The sequence below is a fragment of the Hippopotamus amphibius genome, chromosome 4, assembly GCF_030028045.1.
Source record: "Hippopotamus amphibius kiboko isolate mHipAmp2 chromosome 4, mHipAmp2.hap2, whole genome shotgun sequence".
NCBI classification, from domain to species: Eukaryota; Metazoa; Chordata; class Mammalia; order Artiodactyla; family Hippopotamidae; genus Hippopotamus; species Hippopotamus amphibius.
Window position 1 is genome coordinate 70,599,699 of NC_080189.1, and position 19,948 is coordinate 70,619,646.

Sequence of the window (19,948 nt, forward strand, 5' to 3'; positions counted from 1 at the left end):
TCTTTATTTTAATTTGCGCTTTCTGCTAACAGCACAAGGAAAACATTTAAAAAGAAAAGATTTGGGATGCTAAATGCTCTTGAATTTTAATCATGCATAAAAGAAACATAGAAGACTGAAACTCTTCTTTGAGAAATCTTCCTAAGTGTATACTTCAAGATTGAAATTAAAAATATGGAATATTCAAATAAAATATTTGGATAAATGGGAAAATTTTAATGCATCTGTAATATCATTAATAGACATTAAATCACAACTTTCATTCCAAATGCTTTTTAAAGCAACTTTGGGAACATATTTGTATATGCACATTTAATGATCTAAGTACAGAAATTTCTTATCTATACATTAAAAGAAAAATATAAATTACTAGATAACATGTCTATTTAGACTTAATAATACTATGTTAAAATTAAAGAAGGGGCTAAATTCATGTTACTACATAAAAAATTCAGTTCCTGTCAAAGTTAGCATTTAACTCTGAGCTGTTCAAGAATAAAAAGAGTCAAAGATTGAATTTTTTCTTTCATATGCTTTTCATCTACTGTCAAAGCACTCTAGCAGGATTTAGATTGGTATTTTTACTAACACAGGTGTATGTTTTGATGGTGGTGGTAGTGATGCTTTGCTTCAAAGAACCATGCAAAAAGTTGACATAAATCTGAGATCACAAAATCTTAGTTTAAATAAATAAATATGGAAAAATACAATATTTAATAAATTAATAATTGAAAATCCTATTTCCTGAGGAGTTTAGATAAGGATTATTTACTTATAAAATAATCCAGTTGGTATTCTATTAAATACCAATGCACTCCAAAACAATTATTGATTTCCATGCTTTTTTTCAGAAACACATTTGCTTTATGTGATTCTTTATTTATAGATCCAGATAACCAGAATGGATTCAACCTAAAACAGGGACAAAAAGAATGTAAAAGATTTATCCAAAGCTGGGAATAAATTGAATCCTTCTAAGCCATTCCCATTAGGACTCCTTGCCACTGCAAAGGCAGATGGGAAGTCAATTTATGTTCAGGCAGGAAAGCAACTCAACTAAAGTTTAAAGTTTTACAAGGGAAATTCTTCCACCCTGCCTTAGAAGGGAAGGGTGGAGAACCCACAGTTACACAGGACACTCCACCCTCAGCTACATCCCCTTGATTAATTAAGTAACCAGATCTCCTTTACCATTATTTACCAATCAGGTAATGGCAAATTTTTCTGATGCTTGCTATAGTGTTTGCTTTAGGAGGGTCCTAAGAACCTTACTTATTGTACTTGTTTGGCATAACATTATATGAAAAAATTTAACTTGGGGTGCAAGTTAATATTTTTCCCAAAAGATTTTTTAAAAGCTTTTAGTTTAGCATGTAAGCCTTACAGATGTAAATCCTGACTACTGATGCACTATAAAGTCTTACACAAGTCAGGGAGTATATGCAAAAAAGTGGATAAGAAAATTTCAAATTTATAGCACAAGAACAAGTGAAAAATATTTGTAAGGTAGTGGAAACTATTAGCGTTTTAATATATATAAGTAACTGGTGGGTACAACAAAATGAATAATTTGTTGTTAGCTTAAACTAGCTAAATTCTTGAAATGCACAACTGACTACTGTACACATACATTCTTCAGTCCACAGATGCTGAAAAATGGGAATCTGGGCTTCTAAGTTTGTTCTCAAACCAGAGAAGTGCAGAAATTTCATTTGTCTTCTTTCACTTATCTTCCATCTGTTTCCTGGAATATCAAGGGCTAGAGCAAGTTCTAAAGCTTTATCTCATGTAAGAGCTGGGTGGGTAATATATCAGTCCTGGTCTCACTGAAACAGTTATCAGGCTTCAAATAATTATGTTGTCTGGAAATTCTGAACTTGAGGATAAATGGCTATTTGTTTTGCTCTTATTTTTTTCTCTTTTTCTTGTAAACATTTTTAACATGTAAAAAAAAATTGAAAGTATAACACAACAAATACCTATATTCCCTCCACAATTGTAAGTATAAATATACATATATATGTATATACAATTTTTTTTCTTAAATAAGTTTGACATCAGAATATTTCACACTTAGATGTTGCAGCATGCATTTCCTGAGATCGCCTTCATAACCACCACATAACTATTACCTCTAAAAATCCTGATGTCCTGGCCACAACCTACATCAACTAAATAAAAAATCTCTTGAAGGGGACCCTAGGCATCAATATTTTTTAAAGCTCCCTGGTGATCACAATGTACAATAAAAAGTTGAGGATTATTGTCTACAGAATGATTAAATTTGAGTTAAATATTTTCAACAAAGAATACATTATTTTTGTTTTTAAATATGCATAAGAATGTGTTAGTCTTTTAAAGTTTAACACCTCTAAATTATAGATTTTAGGACAGAGTGTCATAATAATTTATATTTCCATAAGTTTTTCTTATGTTAATATAATTTTCTTTTATAATGTTTATCTAATATAAATATATTTGATCTTCATTTCAGTGTCTTCTATATCATGATTTTAAATGCATAAAATATGTATTGTTATGTAAATCCTAAATATATTTATCTCAAAAGCTAAATAACTTTAAGCAAAAAATGTTTATATGTATACATTATGTAATAAACTGTTTAATGTCAGATATGAATCTTAGCATGTAAAATATAAACCATCTTCATAACTTTTTCATAATCAAATTTCACGTTCATAAGAATAAAAGGTCCAGCAAGCAAAGTCAAAATCTAAACCTACTACATGTTAATATTTTAACAGATAACGTTTTTTCATTTGTTAAAAATCTTGACTTTTTTACAACAAAGCATTATGCCTAGGTAAGTAGAAATAATTTTGACCAGTAACAAATTATTCCTACATTTTATTTTAGTTTCTTTATCAGTGTAAGATTAGCATTAGCCTGAAAAGTTTCACTTTTTTTTGGCTTTTGACTACAACATTGTGTAGAATATCTAAGCAAGGAAAGAGGGCATTAAAACATTTAGAAATAGCCCTGAGATATTTATATCTGTTTTTTTGTGTGTTAGAGTCAAAGCAAGCAAGTCATAAACAGATTATTTTTCAAGAAATGAATCAAACCAGTTCACAGTGAGATAAATTACACATTTTTGACTGGAAGAGAAGTCACCAGACCTGAATTCCAGACTCTGATTAGCAGGCTACTTTATCATTAGGTTTCTCATCTGTTAATGAATGGTTTAGCTATGCCAAAGACTCCCAAACTTTCCCAGTTCATGGCTCTCTTAGTGTCTCAGAAATGTTTTCATGGTGTGGAATCTAAAAGAAATACCTAACAGTTACATTTATTAAGTAGTTAGGTCCAAACTTATGTATGTCTGTCCTAACAACTTAATGACTATTTTAAAAAAATAACACACATACATTTTAAAAAATTTTTGTTGTGTTCTGAATGGCACGTGCATGTTTGCTGGGCTTTGCAACCTCTGAAACTTTGGAATTGGACAGGAAACCAATGTCCTCGTTTCCTGTGCCACAGGCATATTTCCATGGTTCTTGTGTTTTATAAGCGCAACTTACAAAACCCTGCCTCAAAAGATGTCATCAAAAGGACTGAGTACAATTTCATGTTGAAGTTCTACACTAATTAGAGGTAGTGTTTTTGCGTGGTGTCTAACTGATCTCAGTATGTTGGCCTTGGAAATTTTAAGTATCCCACGAGGGTGCCACTTCGAGTTTGTTGTGGTGCCCTTGGGGTACCTCAGTACACAGTTTGTGAAGGATGGGCTATGCTCTCTGAAATATTTGATGTAACTGTAATACGTGACCTAAGATGTAGAAGCAGGGGATGAGTGAAATAGATCATCCTGAAGGTCTGGGCTAAGAAGCTGCAGGATTGAAAAGAAGGTAAAAATTATAATAAATGTCTGCCTGCATGGGGTGCACTTTCCCTCCCCATGTCACCTATGAAATGCCTACCTGGGCCTCACAATTCGGCTCACGCTTCCTCAGGGCATCTCCCTTAATCAAGTCAAATTCACCTATTACACACTCTCAGAGTACTTATCTCATAGCACTTATCAGAGTGGCAATTTCACATTTATTTGTATAACTACTTGTATAACTTCTCTCTCTCTCATTAGAATGTAAGCTCTAAGAAGCTACGAATATGTCTGCTACCAGCACTGCATCCCACAGTCTGGTATATTATAGGAGCTAAAACCTTGCTAATTGAAATGAATAAATGCACACATACGCTGACAGAATAAGGTTAGCATTCATTTCAGTTCTTTTTAATTCTAAAATGGCATTCCTAAAACTTATTTCTTTTTCTCATAATATTTAGCAGGAAAAAGGAATCCATAGACATAAAGCTCATCATAAACCTCAGAAAGCAATCTCACATGAACTAAATAAAAGGATAATGTTGTTTTGGATAAGGCAGTCAAATATTCATAAACTCTTATAGGCAAATTAATTTTATAAGAAAAAGTCATTTTTGGAAGGTGTGATTTATTTTTTATTTTTTAAAGTAACTTTTATTGGTGTATAGTTGATTTACAGTGTTGTGTTTCTGCTGTACAGCAAAGTGAATCAATTATACATATACATATATTCACTCTTTTTTAGATTCTATTCCCATACAGGTCGTTATAGAGTACTGAGTAGAGTTCCCTGGGCTAAACACAATAGTGTGAATATGTCAATTAGTTATCTTATATACAGTAGTGTGTATATGTCAATCTCAATCTTCCAATTTATCCCTCCCTCCTTTTCCCCTTGGTAACCATGTTTGTTTTATACATCTGTGACTCTATTTCTGTTTTGTAAATAGGTTCAATTGTACCATTTTTTAAGAGTCCACAAATAAGCGATATCATTTGATGTTTGTCTTTCTCTGTCTGACTTCATTCCGTATGACCATCTCTGGGTTTATCCATGTCACTGCAAATGGCATTATTTTGCGCTTTTTTATGGCTGAGTAGTATTCCATTGTATATATGTACCACCTCTTCTTTATCCATTCCTCTGTCAGTGGACATTTAGGTTGCTTCCATGACCTGTCTGTTGTAAATAGTGCTGCAATGAACATTGGGGTACATGTATCTTTTTGAATTATGGTTTTCACCAGATATATGCCCAGGAGTGGGATTGCTGGATTATATGGTAGCTTCAGTTTTAGTTTTTTAAGGAACATCTATACTGTGCTCCAAAGTGGCTGTACCAATTTACATTCCCACCAACACTGTAGGAGGGTTCTCTTTTCTTGACACCCTCTTCAGTATTTATTGTTTATACATTTTTTTGATGATGGCCATTCAGACTGATGTGAGGTGATATCTCATTGTAGTTTTGATTTGCATTTCTCTAATAATTAGTGATGTTGAGCACCTTTTCATGTGCCTCTTGGCCATCTGTATGTCTTCTGTGGAGAAGTGTCTATTTAGATCTTCTGCCCATTTTTTGATTGGGTTTTTGTTTGTTTTGATATTGAGCTGCATGAGCTGTTCATATATTTTGGCAACTAATCCCTTGTCAGTCGTTTCATTTGCAAATATTTTCTCCCATTCTGTGGGTTGTCTTTTTTTTTATTTATGGTTTCCTTTGCTGTGCAAAAGCTTTTATGTTTAATTAGGTCCTATTTATTTTTGTTTACATTTTCAATACTCTTGGAGGTGGATCAAAAAAGATCTTGCTGTGATTTATGTCAGAGAATGTTCTGCCTATGTTTTCCTCTAAGAGTTTTATAGTATCCCATATTTCATTTAGGTCTTTAATCCATTTTGAGTTTATTTTTGTGTATGGTATTAGAGAATGTTTTAATTTCATTCTTATACATGTAGCTGTCCAGTTTTCCCAGCACAACTTATTGAAGAAACTGTCTTTTTTCCATTGTATATTCTTGTCTCCTTTGTCATAGATTATGTGTCCATAGGTGCATGGGTTTAACCTCTGGACTTTCTATCCTGTTTCATTGATCTATATTTCTGTTTTTGTGCCAGTACCATACTATTTTGATTACTGTAGCTTTGTAGTAGAAAAAGTCGTTATTACAAAAAAAAAATGCTCGTAGAAAATTTTAAAATCTTAGCAAAGGCCACAAACTGCACTTTGAGAACCATGTTCTGCAGTGGTGATGTTAGAAGTAGAAAGTGATAGTTTCTAAAAAGTGGCAACTTATTCTTTTTTTTTTAATGGTATTCTACTACAAAGCCTAATTTCATTGACGTACGTAGCACAAATTTTAAGGAAAGTGCATGATGTCACTATTGAAATGAAATGAATTCTGAAAATCTTATTGATATCCTATTTTAATCCTGGTTTAAAGATCAATTACTAAAATAAAGTCAAACAGAATCCTAAAGTCAAACAGAAAATGAGGATATGGAAGTAGGACAAAATAAGATAGCAAAGGATTTTATTAAATAAGTAACAACCTTAAAAAGGGTGGACTTTTTTTAAAACAGTAAATTAAGATTGATTTATGGGATTTGTACATTTAGTATATCTGTTTTCTGAAAAGGCACTTTAAGGTACAGAATCGATAAGTTATGTTTTGTTATGCATTTTTCACCCTTAAAATTCCTACGCAAGGAGGAAATTATTTGTTTACACTTTATACATTTTAGACAGAATGGCTATGGATAAAAACACAGAGATGGGGAAATCAAAGAGAAGGTAAGGTAAAGATTGTTGATTCTGTGGCCCTGGAATTGCTAATCCATAAATAGCAAACTCCCCTGTATGCACTGCCTTCTTTGGGAACTTGTTCCATCTTTCCATCTTTTGCCTTAAACTAAAAGCTCTCCCCAAGGCTATCAACTCTCAAATGGTGCCTAATTTCTTTTACCACATATCTGGGATATAGGGGTAATGTCCACCTAGTTCCGTATTGCCACTTCCTGGGTCAATTTTACCTTACAGTCTTGTAAAATTAAAATAAAACAAAAACCATCGACCACAAAACACACCTGTCCCTTTGTAGGTCATGCTATAAATCCCTCCTCATCACACCTTCTTCATCTTTCTGATCCAAAATTACCAGCCTACTCTATCTCACCCACCACACTTCTGTCCCCCAGCTTCTGTAATGTTCCTCAAACTTTATGTACATTTGAATCACTTGGGAGAGCTTATTAAATGCAGATTCTGACTCAGCAAGGACACACAGAGGTTCTACATTTCTCATAATTCTCATGAGAAGCTGTGGACCACTCTGAGGAAAGCACTAGAAGAGCTGTTTCTGCTATTATCTACACGACAGTAATCCTCACTCCACCTTTCTGCTTTGGCATACTTTCTCTCCTGCCTTTACTATTTTTAGTATCTATTCTTCTTGATGTTCTTTGTCTTTTTTACACAGTCAATTTCAATCTCTCTCACACCTCTCTCTCATCTGCTTAAGTATCACTCACTTTAAATAAATAAATAAATAATCCTAATTTAACCCTTTACTCCCCCTAGCTGCCATCCTAGGTCTCTCACTTTCACAAACTTTTTAAAAAAACAACTGTTCTGTGTTTGCTGATGTCACTCCCTCATCTCCAATTCAGTTCTGTTCCCCTTTCCATCTCATCTGTAGGTCCATTAGCCCACCAACAGTGTTCACTAAAGTTACAAATTACCCCATGTTGAGAAGCCAAAAAGAACATTTTCAGTTCTCATATTATTTGAACCTCTCAACAGCATTCATTTTTCCACTTTGTCCTCCATGACAAGAGTCTCCTTATTTTCCTGTTACCACTCTAGCAACTCTTCTCCAGACAGTTTTACAGCACCATCATCTTCTGTCCAGCCATTAGATATCACATAGAGAAGTTTTTCGGGGACCAGTCCTCCTTTTCTAACTTATAGTCCCACCCTACAACCTTCATAATCTCTTCTTTGTCACTTAAATGCAAATTACTTCTGAAATATCTCTAGCTCATACATCTTTGAGTTAACAAACCTACATATTCTATGGCCTACTTGACACCTTAGATGTCTCAAAGGTAAGTCAAACACAAGAGATCCAAGCTAAATTAATAATTTTCTAGCAGTACATGCCATTATCACATAGCCTGAAACATAGTCCAAAAAACTATTATGTTTTTGACACATCCTCTTCCCTCCCTGTCGTATATTCATCCATTCCACCTTTCAAGACTTTCTCTAATTCTATGGAATCTATTCACTTTTTTCCATATACACTATCACCTCCATCTTTGTATCAGTAACTGTCATCTCTTGGCTGGGCTACTGTAAGTGGTTTCCCAAGGAGTATCATTTCCATTCCATCCTGCTCCTCCCTCTTTTATCTGTTCTACACCCTGCAGATACGGTGATATTTCGAAACACAAATTTGATCATTTTGCCCTCCTCCCCCACTCATCCTGGACTTGTTTTAGTCCCTCACACTACTTACCAGGCTCCTTTCCATTAAAGTGATGTTGCTTGTACTATTCATTGGCTTGGAATGCTCTTCCTTTTTTTTCTCCTAAGACTTTATCCTTCAGACCTCAACTCAACCGTCATGATTTTGGGAAAGCCTATGTTTGCCTCAATGACTAGGTCAAATTTCTCTGCTAGGAGACCATACTGAATCATGTGCTTCTCCATTACAGGATTTCCTGAGAGTGTGGTACTTTTCTGTTTTTGTTCACCCTTGTCTCCTCAGTATTAGCACAATCTTGGGACACAGGCAAATACCCTCAAAACATCTGACTGAATTAATGTGTAGCAGGCATAACATTCACAATATTTGGGTAGAAATTTCAAATGATATGGCACTCTCTGTGTTATCATTGAAGAATAGGGTGGAGAAAGATGAATTAGGAATGTTGCAAAGCACTAAATTTAATAGTATTTGCTGGAATATTTAGATGTAAGTGGTAGGGGAGTTGAAGATGTCTCATAGGTTCATTGGAGAATGGTTGAGCCAATGACAGAGCAAGGTTTCAGCTAAAGAAAATGATGTTCAATTTATTGATGTTTTGAATTTAAGGTAACAAACTTGCCAGGCGGAAATAGCTTGATGACATTTTGAAATGTAGGAATGGAAAAGGTGTGAGGTTTCATCTAGACATCTTAGTCTGGTTGCCCTTCTGCTCCTGACAAGCAAAACATACTCCTCTGTGTTCAATATCCTGGTTAAAGGCGCAGAAGGAGTCAGAAATGCTGGGGCCACTTGAGATTGCTCTCTCTCCGCATCTATTTCCCTATTATCTATTCTTTCTTTTTTTCTCCATCCTACTGTCACTTCCCTGAACTTTTACCTGGACTATTTCAACAACTCCGTAACTACTCTCCCTGCATCCAGTCTTGCTCTCCTGTAATCCAGTTTGCACTTTCATTTCAGGGTGACTTTTCCAAGACACCAGAATGTCACTTTCCTGCTGTGGATCCTCAAAACATTTCCATTGACTGCAGAATAAAATTTGGACTCTCGATCAAGGCTTTATGATTTGATTCTAGAATTCTGAATTTCACTTTCAGCTCCTCTCTCCAACCATACCAGACTACTTATCCTCAAATCTCTCCTGCTGCCTTACTTCCTTTCCACCTTATTGAAAATCTGATCATAGCATAACAAAGTTATTCTGTGTGGGGAAAGGATATTATACTTTTGTCTCTAGTATGGAGACAAAAACCAAACCCAAACAAAAAGACAAGTAAACGCCTAGCCTTCTAGTTCAACTCAGATGTGGCCTCCTGAAGGCTGCTTCTCTAGGAAAATCTATAGTTCCACTGATTATCTGCCAACTCACTGTAATTCTTAGCCAAAACTTAGCTGAGTCACTGTCTTTTATATAGGTGAATTTAAGCTCACTATTTGGCATTTCTGTCCTTAGCCTTGTCTAATTACAAAGCGTTTGGCCACGCATAATTTGTTCTCACACCTTTCTGAGGTGGAAAAGTGTCCAGAGAGTCCTCCCCTTGACCTCAAGAAGATGGCTCCTGGGGGGCGCCATTACGCCCTACGTCATCACGTGCCGGGAGGGTGGGGCCCTCAAATGGGAATATAGCGAAAGGCGGGGCCAAGTAGGACGGGGCGGGACTACGAGGGGCGGGGCGGGGCCAGAGGGGGGTCGGGGGCGCTTCTGCTATTCAGCCGGTGTAAGCGGCAACGGGAGGCAGCGCCAGGCGAGTCCCCTCGACTCTAGGTTCCGAAAGCGTGACCGGGACCACCGGCTCAGACCAGAGGCAGCCGCGTAGCTGAGCGGAAGCTGGTGGCACCGAGAGCGGCGGCCGGAGTCCGAGCTCCGCAGGCGGGAAGCACCCGGGATCGGGGAAGCCCCGGGAGCAGCGCGGCGGCGCCTCCCTCACCCGAGGGGCCGCGGCGACGGTCACGGGGCGCGGCGCCACAGCGCGCGACCCAGGCCGGGATTCCAAACAGGCGGCCCAGGCTCCTCCTCCATTCGGCCGCCTCACCTTCGGGCAGCGCCGCTCCGCCTCCGCTGGGATAGACGGCACCTGCGCCGCCCGGCTCACCGGTCCCCGCCCCTAGCCCCCCGGCGCCAGGCGGGGGCAGCGCACCTGGACGCGCGGGGCTGCGGGAGCTGAGGCTCTGCGCCACCGCCCAGGGAGGGCGCAGGTGGAGCGGGTGCGGCTGCGTGGAACCCGGCGCCGGCCGCCGCCGTCCCGGTCGCCGCCAGGTCCCGGGGACCGGGCAGTCCGAGCCCGCGCCCGGGGAGGAGCCGCCGCCAGCCGGGCACCATGAACGGCAGCAGCGCCAACATCACCTACGCCAGTCGCAAGCGGCGGAAGCCGGTGCAGAAAACGTGAGTGTCGGAGCGCGTCGGCGGCGCGGGGGTGGGCGCTCAGGCGCGCGGGTGCGGGAGGTCACCCCACCCCGCCCCCAAATCCCCGCCGCCGGGGGATTAGGTCCCTTCCCTACGCAGTCCGTGGAATCGAGCTTTGGAGGCCGGTCGAGAAACGCGGGCCTTGGAGTTTTCCGTGTTTAATGATTGCATTTAAAAAATTGTGCCCCCCGCCCCCCAATCTCCCGCGCACACGCACCCTCTCACGCCCCCACTCATTTGCAGCACTGTTGACTGTGCTGTGGTGCTAATTTGTTGACAGCTCTGGTCTGCCCTGTGGGGCTGGTGGATTAGTTAACCTAAGCCCGTCTTGAAATCCCCTTTCACATTTAATATCCTCCTCGGTTAGGTTAGAGGACGGTCACCATTCTCACTCCTGGTAGGGCGAGATGCTTTAAAGAGCTAAACACGTGCTTGTCTGCAAGAAAGGGGCTGAGTGCCTCTGAAGGTATTTTTTGGTCCGGTGCAACTGGCTTTCTCTTGCTCTTTTATTTACTTTTTTGGCAGTAATTTTGTAGCGCTCAGCATGAACATATCGTTAAAATGTATAGAGACGGTGGCAGGTTTGAGTGAGTGTAGTAGCCAGGATACAGTAGCGGATTTGAATTTTCAGTCACCTTTTGGGGCAGCTTTCTTATCATTTTGGAGGTGGTTTTAGGGTCTGTAAATGATTTGGAGCTGGAATTATGGAAACAGACGTTTTCATTCTTAGCGTCTTTCTCTAATTCCCTTTTCCCTCTACTACCAAGTTTTGTCAGTTCTGATAGATTACAAACTTAGATTTTTTTATATGTTTGTTTTGGTGGGATATTTGTGTGAGATGGGGAATACTTTATTTTTTAGAAAAAAGAAAAATCCGTGCTTGGGACAGATGTACTTTTGTGAGTTGGCAGTATTCATGTGTTTATTCCTAATTATTATCCCTGAGTTATTTGACTTCACATTTTTCAAACTTTCATAAACAAGTTTAAGAACACATTAAACGGTTACCCAGAACAAATCAGAAGTGCGCATTTGGCTTAAAACTTAGTTTAGGTCACTAATCCAAACCAGAAAAATAACACTTTAAGATTAATATTTAAGACCAGTTTAAAAGTTTCAATTATTCGGCTGTTTTAATTTCCTTTTAGAATTTCAATAATTATAGTCCTTCAGATCTAGACTTGGCATTAACAGAGGATATTCATCTATAAATAGACTGATTAAAATTTGGAAGATTTATCCTGCAGTGTGGCTGACGTTAGGAATACTGCCGAGTCAACAGTTTTTGTCTTGGCAGTTTTTTTGACATTGGTTTACAATACTTGTGTTTTATAGAGTGGTTTCTTATATAAAAGTGTATCTGTCTAATTTGAATTTGTCCATAATGGTTATTGAAAATTGAGAGGCATCACAAACACTTCTATGTATTTATCAGTACAATAGTACGCTTGGCTTAATATATAATAAAGATATCATAAGTTTTATGTATATGGTCAGAAAATCTGAAGATGTCCCTGATGGATTTCTAAGTTATTGCTTTTCACTCAGTGTGTTACAAAAAGACCTAGATGATTTTAATAGAAGGCTTTAATTATAAAGTTTAAGATTTTTGGCTTCTCATTAACATTTTATTAAAGATTGTCCCTTTAAACATAGTACTGTACGTTTTCTTTTATTTACATAAGATGTACCTTTTATTATTTTATCTTAACATTTTAATATACTTTCTAAGATGTTAGTATATTTGCATTTAATAATTTCCTGTAATACAATACAACTAAAGCATTTCCACATCCACCCGTATTTTATTTAGTTAGTATAAATGTTTATTAGATGTTATTGAGCATCATGCATTGTTTTTAATCATATAAATGCCTTAAAACATCGCTACTCCATAAGAAAAGCCTAGTGCTGGCATTTACAGAATCACATGAAATTGTTTATAAAGTTGTTTTTACCTGAATGAAAAAATGATTAACTTAAAATGCAGTTAGAGTCCATTTTGAGAATGGGGCCATAAACCCAATATTAAGTTTAATGTGTTTTTTTGGTTAAATTATTAGTTTGTAGCTAATAGGCTCTGTAATATGTTGGCGCATTGTCAGAAAAATTCATTTTGTTTGAGTTGAAAATGTTATTGAGATCTATTTAACTTTGACCCCCTAAGTGAGCCACTGTATTTTACTTAAAGAGAAAATATATTGTAGTATAATTAGAGGACTGTTAATAAGATGCCCATTTAAATATACAGTTCCATAAGATTTTGGAATCAAGTGGGAGGCATAATTTTAACTTGAAGCTCTTCCAGTCAATTTTCAATGGAATTTATTAAACAAGATAAACTCCCCCTAGTGGCAAAGTGCAACATTGACAGTTATCTTAGTACAAAATACATTTTAAATGTGTTAAATTGAATCCCACTAAAGTATCTTGTACATAGTAGACACTCAGTAAATGTTTCTTTTCTTTTTGGAGTAAAGAAAGTTGGAAAATTAAAGGATATGAAGCAACCTTGTATCCGATCCATGTTCCTAAAGAAATTTTCAAAGATACCCTTAGGAATAGGTTCTACTGTTTCCTTAAATGTTCCTTAAAATAACCCTGATCAAAAAAAAAAACCAAAAAAATTAAAGAAAAAAAATTTTTAACTTAAATCTTCTTCTTGTTTTATTTTCTTTGGAGATGAAAGCCTTTTTGTTCATTTCTTTAATTACTTTGCCTCATGAAGATAGGTGAAAAGCACACTATTGAATTAAATAGAGTCTGGGTTTTTTCCCCTGATGATAATAACTTTGGATGTATATTTTTGGTTGTTAAAAAGTTTTGACGGTATTTCAATTTACCCTATTTCTAGAAAATTAGTGTTGAATATTGGCAAATAATAGGAATTGAGTAAATGAAATCTACACTTAAAAATGATACCAGCAGTAATGGTGATCAAGCCAGCCATCATGAAGTGTCAGAGTTGGAAATAACTTCTTAGCTTTAGTTGACCCTTTCTACTTTAACACAGTAATAACATTAGTATAAAAGCAGTGTCTTCCTTGCTATGTTTGCTAAATTGCTGTTCATTCTATTTAAATCTAACGAGCCTCACTTACATAATACTTACTGAGTTGAATAAAATTATGTAATGTTTTACTGAAAACGTTTGATTTAAATGCACCATGGTACAATTTCCTAAATAGCTTCTAAAATAAAAATATAGGTCTTTTTAGTTACATAGTTGTTTCTCCACTGTTGTTTTTCTTTCACATAAGCTTGGTCAGATAGCTTATACATAGTGGATATAAAGGCTCTTACATGTTGGATCTCTGAAATAAATAAGTGAAAGTGGTAAGTTAATGGTAGCATTTATAAAAATAAATGGTGAAAAGAGGAAACCGTGAGATATAAATTGAAAAAGCACTAATTCTAAACTAAAAGATGACGTCTGTTTTCCTCACTTTCTGTAGGTCTGGGCAAATGATCGACCAATAAGGCAGGCAGTCAACACCTACCTTGCCACTCTCACAACTAAAATTAGTAGTAGAAAAGTGTTTTATAAGCTGTAAAGACTTCTAATGATATAGATGAAAGAGAAACATAGATTCTCTTCTTAAATGATTTTAGCTTACATTATCACAAAGCAATCGTTTCTCCTGTGAAACAGTAAGAGGCAGTATATGATTGTGTTCTCGATTGTGGATAATAAAATGTGCTACCACTGGTTAAAAAACTTACATAGTACATGCTTATTGATGCATATAATTCAGACAATTACTTAGAAATTAGCACCATGTAAATCTTTAACAACAGTACCTTTCTACTTCCACGCTTCTTTTAAAATTGATTTTTTTGCATACTGGTTTAATGTAACAAAAAACTACTGTTTGTTAGTACTTATCGTGACATAAGCGTGCACAGTGTTTTACAGACATCATTTTATTTCATTTCATTTTTATAATAGTATGGAAAGGTATTATTATTTCAGTTTTCTAGATAGGGACCTAAGGTTCAGATTCAAAATTGTTAGGCAATGAAAGGCTGAGTTTTAATATCAGATTCCAGGTCTTTTGGCTCCAAAGCTTATGTTTGTTCCAACTTCCCAGTACTGCCCAGGTGAGTAAGTTCAGTGATGTGCATGTTACACCCATATACTAGGGATTTCCTTAATGTTCACCGTTTCTTCTCAGATAGTGTTCTGAAATAAATTATTTACCATTGCCCATATACGATTTGTGCTAGCTTAACTCCATACTTGCATTCATGCCCTCTCTTCTTAGGGTCTTTTCCTCCTATTTTCATTGATGTGCTACCTACCTCCCCTCCTTTAAAACATTGTTTTCAGTGGCTGCATGGTACTACCTTCTGTTAAAGTTATGTAATTTATTTTGAGGCGGAAATTCTGTTATTTCCAATCTTTAAATATTTCAACTACAGAAAATATCCTTGAGCTATGTGAATTTCTATGCAAACTTTTAATTCGTTCTTTAGGAAAGATTCCTGTAAGTGGAAATATGGGGTACAAAAATGCATTATACTTTTAAGGTTGAGCCAAATATTATGCTCTGAAACATACTGTCAAATTACTCTGCAAAAATTTTACATTCTTTTTGGTAGTCTGTAGGAGTGTCTATATCCTAAAAATATTAATTGTCAACTTCATAAGCAAAAAAGATGGAGTGGGTAATTGAACTTCTATGTTGGGATTGTAAGTGTGGAATAATAGTCTGTGTGTTTGCAGATTTTTCTACTTAGATGTCCTTTACATACTGATTTTCTTTGTCTTTTGTTTTTCAGTTTGTTCTTTTACCTTATTTTCAGAGAAATACTATTTTGAGAAGTATTCGTTTTAAATAACATGCACGTTAAAAAAGCAGTAATATGTGTATAATGTTATCTTCAGTTTAGCACGCTAGGCATTGTCTGTGGATGTTTTATTGTGAATAGTTATGGTTATTGGGCAACATCCTTAATGATTTCTTTCAGGATTTTGGAAGTAACAGTGATTTCTAGGGCATTTTTCATGTTCCAGTTTTCATTGTTAAGCTCCTGTGCTAAACACTATGTGCTGTTTCTACCTCATCACCACTCCTTAAGCATAGCAAAAGAGGGAAAGGGGAGAACCCATCACAATTATAACGTGGCTGCAGGAGAGTGACTGAAGAATTCGGACTCCTTACAAGTAACTGCTAGCCAGAATTCTCAAAAGTTTTCGTTTAGATGTTTTTTGCCTCACATAGGGAAGTAAAATATCCAGCTGTATTCAGCCTAACAGTGAAATTTGACTTTGTGTCACAGATCCCCTCTCTAATATCACATTAAGCATATAATTTATGATGATAAACATTCAACATTTATATACAGAGATAAGTAAGCATGCACTGAAGCCATGGGGAAGAAATGAAGAATGAATGGGCTTAAGAGCTGGGCTTTATGGGGTATAGGTAGTGTGGCAGAGAGATTTATTGAGAAATACTTTAATTTCCTAGCTATTGGAATGAGAGTCATACCATTGTAGATGCAGAGAAGCAGTGCCCAAGTTCTGAAAAATATGAATGTGAGAACATTCAGGCAGAGGGGCTGGAAATAAACAGGTTATTGGTAAGTAGACTGAAGCAGTGAGAGTAGATTAAATCACACACAGGAAAAAGCTGATAGAGCAAACTCAGTACTGTAATAGGTAATCTCCGTTAGAAAATGTCACCTTAATCTCATAGGATTACTGAAACTATGTCTTTGCATGTCATTTTGAAGTTTTATGGTAAATGTCATATAAAAATTAAACATTTACAATTATAGTAATTTATGATTAAACTGGGTTGTTTTGTTTTTCAACTCTGTTTCAAACACTGAGCACAAGTGATGAGCCTAAGAGACATTTAGCCTGAGATATTAAAAAGGCTTTAAAGAGAGCATACAGGCTGGCATTGGACATGCTATTGGGCCTGTTACCGCTGGTACTTACGGCATGCAGGGCTTCTAAAACAGAAGCGTGGCGTGCAGTCAGCTAAAGTCTTGCTTTCACAATAATTTTGACTTACAGGTTGGGACAAGATTTTTGAGGTTAAGGTTTAAAAAAAATAATAAATTGCTCCTGTACCTGATCAACATCTACAGTCTATTTCAGGAAATGTCTGAATTCCAGATATCCCAAATCCAATCTTGCGGGGACATTTACTTATATTTCAAGGGTAGCCTTTTATTTAAATAGATGGTTGGCAGTATGTTTTGGCATAGGTTTAAAGACAATACAAATGTAGAAGTACTGGCATAATGCAAGTCAAGTGTAATTGACGTAGAATTACTCTCTATTTTTAATTATTCAGTGCATCTTTAATAGGTGTGGATAGTATGAAGGTTTTCACAAAATAGTTCTGAATATTTCTCATAAAATTGATGAAAAGTTGTGTCAAATCTATTACTTCAGCTTTAACAACAGTGGATTTGAAATGCTAAGTCCAGTGGGTACTTCTCAGCCCTGACTTTCCGTAATAACTTTGTGCATTTGACTTTGTTCTGTGACCTCCACAATGTTTCACCCTCATTCTTTTCCTGTCTGCCTTATCGTTCCTCCTCTGTCCTCTTTGCCCGAGCCCTTTCCTCGACCTTATACTTAATTGTTGGTGTCATTGAGGTCTGTCCTCAAGTCTTTTTTCTCTTCATTTGGCATACCTTCCATTAGGAAATATAGTTGTTATCCTAAGCTACAAATCCCAGTCATTTGCAACCTCTCTCCTCACTCACCGTTTTCCTCTCCCTTACTTCCTATACCTAGGAAGTCAGCAAGTCAGTTTAATTGAGTGAGCATTTGAATCTGGCTCTGTACCGAGCTTTGTGGTAGGTACAAAGTGCTGTGTTTAAAAAATCTCAAGCCAGGCCTTACTTACTATCCCACTGTCACTCCCTTTGGTCAGGCTCCAATCATTTCCTTTCTGGACACTTCTGATCAGCAACCATTGATTGAGAGTCCACTCTATGTCAGGTACTATCTGAGCACTGGAGATACAAAATGATTATTTACATTGTAATAAGAGCCACAAGCAAGTCTATCCAATATAGGTTGCATAACATTTGATCTCATGCTTAATATTCCATAATGTGCATAGTAATACACATTAGAGCTGTGGACAGTTTTGCATTGTGTAAAGAAATAGTCTCGTCTAGTGCAGGGGTGACTACTGCGAAGAGCCAGCACAAGATAGGCAGCAGTGTCACATGGAGAGACAGCTCTAAACCTCTGTATCCTACTGTTATTGTTCTTTCTTTCTGTGTCATAGCAGCTTGTCTTGCTTCAGTGTTTGTGTCACTGTCTTCTCCCCAGTGTTCTGTAATCATTACTGGAAAGCTACCAAGAGTGCACGGCTAGATTTTATTTTTGACTATGGGAAATGCTGTCTGCACAGAATATTCCTTAATGGAATGGGTGTTTAAGGCATTTGCATAAGATGCATAAAGTACAGTAGTCCTGTGGGAGGAATCCAGTGGGAGTGGGTCAGGGAAGACTCTACAAAAGTGATCTAATTGAGCAGCGCTTTGAAGCTGGTGAGGCAGAACCAGGGGATTCTGGGGAGTAACATGTATGAAAGCACCAGAGTACATATTGATAACTAAGTCATTTCTTTGCTCTGGAGCATAACAGACAAGGAAGGCTTTGCCTGGAGGAAAAGAGAACAGAGGAATAGTTAGGGGCCATAGAAAGATCAAGACGGGTTTTGTTTGCTGGCTAAGGAACGTGGACTGTGCAGAGCTGCTGAAAGGTTTGATTCAGAGGGGTGACAGATTTATATTTGAGAAAGAAGGACTGGCTTCAGTGCGATCTGCCCTGCATTCCATCCTCTCCATGACCAGAGTCAGCTTAGTGAAACACAAGACTGGTCATGTAAATCCTAGCTGAAAGCTTAAGATGACTCCCAGATACCCAAGGCCAATTTTATACCATCTCTGTGGGGAAACTTGCTGTTTCCTCGTTTATGAATTTTTTTTCCATCAGACACCCACACGGCTCACTCCTTCACTGTAGTCATGTCTGTGCTGAAACATCACGTCAGAGACCTTCCTTGCCTATCAAAACCAGCACCCCTGTCACCCTTACTTCCTTATCGTGCTTTATTTTTCTTCTTAACACTTACTGGCCCAGAAAGTTATGTGCTTATTTTTTTATTAATTCACATATATTTATGCATCCTTCCATTGGCATGTAAGCTTCAGGAGAACAGGAGCTTTAGTACGTTTTGTGCACCGCTCAGTGTTCTGTGCTTGGCACCTGGAGGGTGGTCAGTATTTGCTGAAGGAAGGTGGCCCTAACCAGCTTCCCCCTCTCTCTCTCGTACCCTGTGCTTCACAGATAGGCCCTCTCATAGTTCACCACTCCTCAGTCATGCCCCCTCCTGAAATCCTGTTACCCTTTCAAGATGCTATTCAGATACCACTTTTTGCATAAAAATCCTTTTTCAAGCAGTTGCTCACTGTACTCAGCTCCTGTCACACTTTTTGAGTATATAGGAGAAGAATGTTTTCCTGGACTGCCCAGGACATGATAGATGCAAATCAATATTTGTTTTAACAGGTAGTTAGTAGAGAATTATTCAATGAGATAGACATGCATTACAGGTAAAAGTTGAGATTCAGTTGATTAATTGGAGAGGTGCAGTAATTAGGTGTGACTTGAATTTGATTATACATGTGATTAGGGAAAATAGCCAGAGAAATAGTCACCAATTTCTGTTAAGTATGCAAACACATTGTCTAGAGAAAGTATCTACTGACTTATTTTGTATATATGCCACTTTACCAATTTCTTACTCTTATTTTTTCTAGAAATAACATAAACTGTAATAGAAAAAAACAGAAATAGACAAGTTCTGAGGAAATATGCTGGGTAGGGACAATGAAAAAAACGTTAAATTTTCATATTACTTTCTATCAGCTTTTTGCATAAAGTATTACTTCTTCATGTTACTTCATGTAACATTGAAAACATGTTATCTAGAAATGTTTTGATTGAATCAAACTAATAGCATTATACTCAAGCCAAGTTCTCCTTTTTAAGATGCAATAATTTAATTTGAATTATCAAAAATGCCTGTCTTTTCAGTAAAACTGGAGGAAAAAAGTCTTCATCACAAGAACGCTCTGGATAATTCTTTATTTTTCTGGCAAATGGAAAGGTTCAGAGACATGATCTAAAAATTTCTTTGTTTTTTTAATATCTTCTTT

At 37.0% G+C, this 19,948-nt stretch overlaps 1 protein-coding gene across 2 annotated transcripts in view; it reads left to right on the forward strand.

Annotated features, from left to right (window-relative positions):
• The first annotated feature begins 10,151 nt into the window (after positions 1-10,151).
• AHR (aryl hydrocarbon receptor) overlaps positions 10,152-19,948 on the forward strand; it is a 45,098-nt gene continuing 35,301 nt past the window's right edge. Inside the window, exon 1 of one of the 2 annotated variants that reach the window (XM_057731295.1) lies at positions 10,152-10,726. In XM_057731295.1, the coding sequence (XP_057587278.1) occupies positions 10,662-10,726 (65 nt within the window). In that variant the 5' untranslated portion in view covers positions 10,152-10,661. The remainder of the gene's footprint in view (positions 10,727-19,948) is intronic. The other variant, XM_057731297.1, reaches the window with a different exon arrangement.